Source organism: Curcuma longa, chromosome 2, assembly GCF_044706935.1.
Source record: "Curcuma longa cultivar G26 ecotype Majalengka, Jawa Barat chromosome 2, ITB_CL_G26_1.1, whole genome shotgun sequence".
NCBI lineage: Eukaryota > Viridiplantae > Streptophyta > Magnoliopsida > Zingiberales > Zingiberaceae > Curcuma > Curcuma longa.
Genome location: NC_133862.1, coordinates 16053223 through 16059634, shown reverse-complemented (window position 1 = coordinate 16059634; position 6412 = coordinate 16053223). Strand labels below are relative to the sequence as shown.

At 38.0% G+C, this 6412-nt stretch overlaps 1 protein-coding gene across 1 annotated transcript; it reads left to right on the top strand.

The window, feature by feature from the left end:
* The first annotated feature begins 1853 nt into the window (after positions 1-1853).
* Positions 1854-6184, top strand: LOC141821712 (uncharacterized protein At2g33490-like). The gene is made up of 2 exons (XM_074709063.1): positions 1854-2402; positions 4954-6184. Exons 1-2 carry the CDS (start codon positions 1854-1856, stop codon positions 5959-5961), a joined length of 1557 nt encoding a protein of 518 aa, XP_074565164.1. The 3' UTR covers positions 5962-6184.
* Positions 6185-6412: the final 228 nt, after the last annotated feature.

Here is a 6412-nt window from a genome sequence, read left to right as displayed (position 1 = left end):
CTAGGTAAGTTCCCCTCACCTGCAAAAAAGCCATGAAGAACCTTTTTGAATGTTTCAGCCAATGCATGATTAAGTATAGATGATGATTTTTAAAACCTAATCCATGTTCTATATGCTTGGTAACGTATTTTACATGATCTAGAGTTCTTGTGGTTAGATTCAAAACCAACCAAAGGTAAACCCTAAATGGAACATTCGGCCAAGATAGGTTATGGAACCTAAGGAATGATTTTTAAACCTAAAGATGGCTTAATACATGTTAAATGAATTATTTGGTTTATGATGCCATTGAGTAAATTAGCTTTCATGTGTTTAAAGAAACCTAGGGTTTCCATGAAGGTGAGTTTCAGCCCTTGGTTCTTAAATCATGTTTTAGAGGTTAAGGGTTTCGAGGATGTTAGCCATGATAATGTTATGTTCTTATCCCGTGCCAAGGCGTTAAAATGGATTATGCTATGATGTAACATGCTAATGAAATGAAATGAAAATGATGCATGAATGTTCATGATGCTATGACAAAGAAATAAAAGGAACATTCATGATAAAAAAATGAAGAAAAGCATGTACATCATTATTTTACTTTAATGCATGGCTTGTACCGGACACCGAAGGACGGGGTGAAGGTGGTCCAAGGGATGGGCTCCAAGGTGCCCTAGGTCGATGTGTCTAGTGCTCCTAGTACGGACCTAGTGCCCCTAGGTCGACGGTCTGGTGTACGGACCTAGTGCCCCTAGGTCGACGGTCTGGTGTACGGACCTAGTGCCCCTAGGTCGACGGTCTGGTGTACGTGCCCTAGGTCGACGGTCTGGTGTACGGATAGTAAGGGATGGGCTTCAAGATGCCCCTAGGCCGATGGTCTAAAGTACGGGCCTAGCAAGATGATGAATGAATGGGTACAAGCCGGGGACACCCAAAAATGATGAAATGATTATGTTTAACTATTATATGATATGTTTTCAAAAAGCATCCTAAATGTTTATGCACATGATTATATGCTTATGAAATGCTAAAGATGAATACATGATTATATGCTTAAGAAATGCTAAGATGAGTTCATGATTATATGCTCATGTCAATATCATGTTCATGTAAATACCATGTTTATGTAAATGCTAAATGTTGATTAAATGCTATGTTTCATGTGACGATGGGATTTTGTGAGTAGGAAAGGAGCTTACTAAGCCTTGTGCTTATAGATTCTTTCTTATGTTGCAGATCCAAATAGAAGTCACTAAGCTAAGGGAAGCAGCAGGAAAGGGCTGATAAAGATGTGTGTGGTGGTGACTTGGCAGAGATCCTGGCAATCTAATGATTATGAATTTTATATTGCATGCTTAAATGTCTGGATGTTTTCTATGATTGAATGTTTATGACATGCTAAGAAGTTTCTAACTAGAACTTGATATCTAGACAATACATGCACCATAGGTTTTGTTTATCACATATGAAATCCCTGCTATGAAATATGTTTTATGTTTCCGCTGCAAAGTTTTCGTGGTTTTCGTATGTGGTCTCTTTATGAATGAATGAAAAAGAGTAACTGTAGTGTCCGTCTAGGCCCACGTAAGGGCGGGCGTTACAGAATGGTATCAGAGCAGTTGCCATCTCACTACACACACATCAAGCCTGCATCCTGCCGCTTCCAAGTAAGTAAGAAATTTATGCTTACTGCATTTAATGCTTTAAATGATAATGCTATGTTTGAATAAAACCATACATGATGGAAGCATGCTCTTACCTTAGAAAAGAATAAGGTACATAGGAAGATACTTAAATCTTACCTTATGAATGTTTTATATGAATTAATGGAAAACGACAATGAACTTAGACTAGCTACTTGTTATTTTGAAAACATGGCTAGAAGAGGTAACAGAACAAATGAAACCGTAAACCAGCCTGACCTGACACACCTAGTGGCTGAACTCCAGCGTCAGATCACTGAGCAGCAGCAGACCATCAATACTTTGATGAATCAGCAAGGGAATGCTACCCCTCCACCAGTGAACCAGCCAGTTATACCAACAGCACCTCCGGTTACGCCAGTACCCCCGACAGGCCCTGTCCCTGGAATGCGACCGGAAGCCTATTTAATCCAGTGGCAGAGACTGAAGCCAGAAACTTTCTCGGGTGCTGGTGAACCGTGGGATGCTCAGGCCTGGTTCAAGACGGTGGAGAGTATTGTGGAGCTGCTGGACTGGCCGGAGCATGAAAAGATCAAGTGTGCGTCATTCTGCCTTTCTGGAGATGCCAGAATGTGGTGGGATAGGGTTAAGGCTAAGAGACCCGTGAATGAGATGAAATGGACGGACTTTGAATCAGAATTCTTCGAGGAGTTCTTCCATATGCGGGTTACCAACAAGCATTATGATGAATTCACGGAATTCCGACAAGGCGATCTGTCAGTTAGCGATGTTGGCGTTCTGGATCTCCGTCCCGTGTTCCGAATTCTATCCGCTCCGAAAAGCATAGAACCCCACAGGACAAAAATTTTATCCCGCCTGGATTAATTGACAAAGTCTACAAAAGACTAAGTCAAAGAATCCTTCAGGATCGCCGATTCCTAAATTATCTTCTACGGTTTCTACGACTAGTTCTAGTAAAATTAAAACTTGCGGAAAATAAATTTACCAGAACCTTGTTGATGACCTCGGAATCTTCCACTGTATTCCTAGCTTCTTCCTGGACGTTGGGTGGACAACGAACCTCCAGAAATAAAGGAGTTGCAAAATCTCCGGATGAAGAACCTTTGGATCGCTTTGCTTCTTCGCAGCAACTTCGCTTCGTCTTTCTCCCTTTCAAGGATCCGGCCACTTTTCTTGGAGAGGGATGTTCGGCCACCTTAAGAAGGAAAGGAAGGAAGCAAGGGAAGAAGAAAGAAAAGAAAAGAAGGAAGAAGAAGGAAGAGGCCGGCGGCACTAAAGAGAAGAAGGAGAGGAAGTTTTTCCGAAAACTTTTCTCTCTTCGCTTAGATCTTCTTCTTGCCGCCCCCTCTAGCCTTCCTTTTATAGTTGCACGCCCAAACCAAGTCCAAATCTTTCTAAACAGATTTTTCTAGAATTTTTCTGATTTTAGAAACCAATTCTAAATCTTTTAGAAAGATTATTAATCTAGATCTTCTAGATTAAATTGCAACCGTCGGATTCTTTAGATTTGGTTTTTCCTTTTAAAATAAAAAACCAAAATCAATTTTATCCAATCTTATTTAATTTTGGCCAGATATAATAATAATAAAATAATTTTAATTCGGAATTATTTTTATAATTAATTCCAAACTCCAAAATTATTTCAAATCTCAGCCAATTAAATAAATTGCAACCGTCGGATCTTTTTAATTTGGTTTTTCCTTTCTAAAAAAAAACCAAATCAATTTTTTTATTCAATTTATTTAATATAACCGGTTATTTTAAATTAATTCTAATTTGGAATTATTTTTATAATCAATTCCAAATTCCAGAATTATTCTAAATCTCAGCCGATTAAATAAATTGCAACCGTCGGATCTTTTAACTTTGGTTTTTCTTTTCTAAAAAAAACCAAACCATATTAATTCTTATCCAAAGTGGCCGGCCACTTATAGAATAATATGGATTTAATCCGCGAACCAACTTTATATTAAAATAGAAAATAAAACCGAACCGAAGAGATCTCATCCGTCGGATGCAACTTAATCTCATCTAACGGTTCTAATATAATCTCCTTTAATATAACTTAATTGATTCGATCCAACGGCCCAGATCCTTTCTCTTGGGCGTGTGGTTCAATGAACCAACTCTGGTTCACCTCGTGAACCGGTTCTTCCTTCCAAAGAGAATTAAAACCGAACCGGAGAGATCTCATCCATCGGATGCAACTAGATCTCATCCAACGGTTCTAATCTATTCTCTTTCAATCTTCTTTATTTATTTCGATCCAATGGATGCAACTTGATCTAATCCCACGGATACAAGTTGATCTCATCCATAAACTCATCCTACGGTCGAGAACTAATCTCATCCAACGGTTGAGATCTAAATCTCATCCGACGGCTGAGAACTAATCTCATCCGTTTAATTGCATCCTTTTGAAGATGTCTTTAGGCTACAGTGGGGACCTCGAGGAGGTATTAGATCTGGCCTTCTGATGGATTTCGGATCCCGTATTCAAACCCCGAATACACACCTACATCCATCAATAACGATCCATTCCACTAGAGGATCATTATTGCACTACCAATCTAATCCCCAAATTACGTTATGGGTTCCTTCTTATTATTTTATGCATTGCTCATGAAATTTCAATAAAATAAAAAAGGAGTCTTTATGTCTCGTTACCGAGGACCTCGTTTCAAAAAAATACGTCGTCTGGGGACTTTACCAGGACTAACTAGTAAAAGACCTAGATCCGGAAGTGATCCTAAAAACCAATTGCGTTCTGGTAAAAGATCGCAATATCATATTCGTCTAGAAGAAAAATGTGCTTAAGGGTTCAGAATTTGTATTGCTAAGGAGTCCATACAACAATTAAATGATTGGCTCTAGGACTCTCACTAACAGATATATCTATAATTGTATTAATAATATATATATATATATATATATATATATATATATATAAGCTGCAACCTTTTAGATGCTACCTTATTGTTCTTGATAAGAAACTTAAAACATAAAACATCCCTCAAACTACAGATGCTGGCAATTAATTACTCTTCTTGTCAACTATTAAGTATGAACTGGTGGATTTGAATTATGCAGTTGTAAACAGCATTGCATGTAGTAAGTTGAACAGTTCTGTTCTGCATAAACCCCTTAAATGTCAACGAACTCATTTCACAATGCATACTAACAATTTTTTCTTGTCTTATTATCATTTATCTGTACTTTGAGCATCTGTAGCATATTTATACTCTATGAATAGGTAGTTGCCCAACATTTTCACTGTTCAAATACTATGAGATACTTTATTGTTTTGCAGGAATACTCAGATAAGGCACAAACATATTTCAGTCGGGAGCCTAGGGCTGTGAGCATGTCAGCACCTCTTTTGGCTAATAAGAAGGTTGACTTTTCTGATCGCATAAGTCAATTACGACCTGCATCAACAAAGAAATATCACACATATGCTCTACCTACACCACTTGATCAAAGAAAGTCATCTGTAGCAGGGTCAGATAAACCAATTTCTGCATCCAGAGTAGAGGCCAAAGCAAGCTTCCAACGAAAATTGTGGGGTTCCTCCCCTTTGCAGCCAAGTATGTCTGGAAAAGGTTCTATTGATCTTCAGCTTCCAAGCCCCATAAAGTTACCTAAAGCACATTCATTGCTCAAGGAGAACATCAATATTGGGCAGCTCAGAATTCCTCCTTTGCATGAAGAGCTGTCTATGTCACAGTTTACAGTAAATGTTTCAGATGCTAAAAAGATCAAGAGACAAGCTTTTTCTGGTCCATTGACAAGCCAGACACCTTCAAACAAGCCTATTCTTCCATCATCAATATTTTCAGCAATTCCAGCTCATATCAATGCACCTCAGCCTAGTACGATGGCTCAGAAGTTGTCTCGGAATGCCTCACCACCTATATCATCACCAAAAATCAATGAACTTCATGAACTTCCTCGACCTCCTGTTGATTCAAAACAATTTTCAAAACCTTCATTTTTAGTTGGTCATTCAGGTCCATTGATGTACCGAAGCAATGAGTTTACAGCCACGAACAAGCTACCATTGTATCCATCGCAAATGGCATCTCCATTACCTACACCCCCAGGTGCTATTGCACGTAGCTTTTCTATACCCTCTAGTAGCCAAAGATCTCCCAGTGTTTCAGTTTCAGAGTTGTTGGAAGTTCCTACAAACCAAAACATGGTCACAGATATTTCACCTCCTTTGACACCCATATCACTAACACCTAGTCAACCATCATCAGAAAGCTCTGAGTCTGTAAATCAAACTTCAAAGTCCAGAGGTAAGGGAATGGCTTAAGTAAATTTCATAGATATGATAATATTTTGATGTCTCTCCCTTTTTTATATGCTTTTATCTTGCAAATTTTGCCTTTCAATTAGCCACCTCAAACAAGAATTGCTGTTTGTGTTATTTACGCATGTAAAATGTATATGCTGTTTGCATAAGCATGAATGTGGAAAGCACATCTTGGCTCCAGATTTCTTCGTTGGTGCTGGTTCAAATGTTGTAACATCTTATAGGTAATAAGTAGAAAAAAAAACCTACACTGTTAAATGTTTGAATTTGACAAGCAGAAAACTTAAATAATATTTTTTTGATGAATTATCATTTAAACTTGGATCTCTTAGAGTGTTCAAGTACCAATATATGTATTTTTCTTTTCTGTTTGGCCTAAAATTTTTTCTTATATTTAATGAAGCATTATTTTGAATGTATATTTTAATGCATGTGTTTGGTTCTTTGAAAC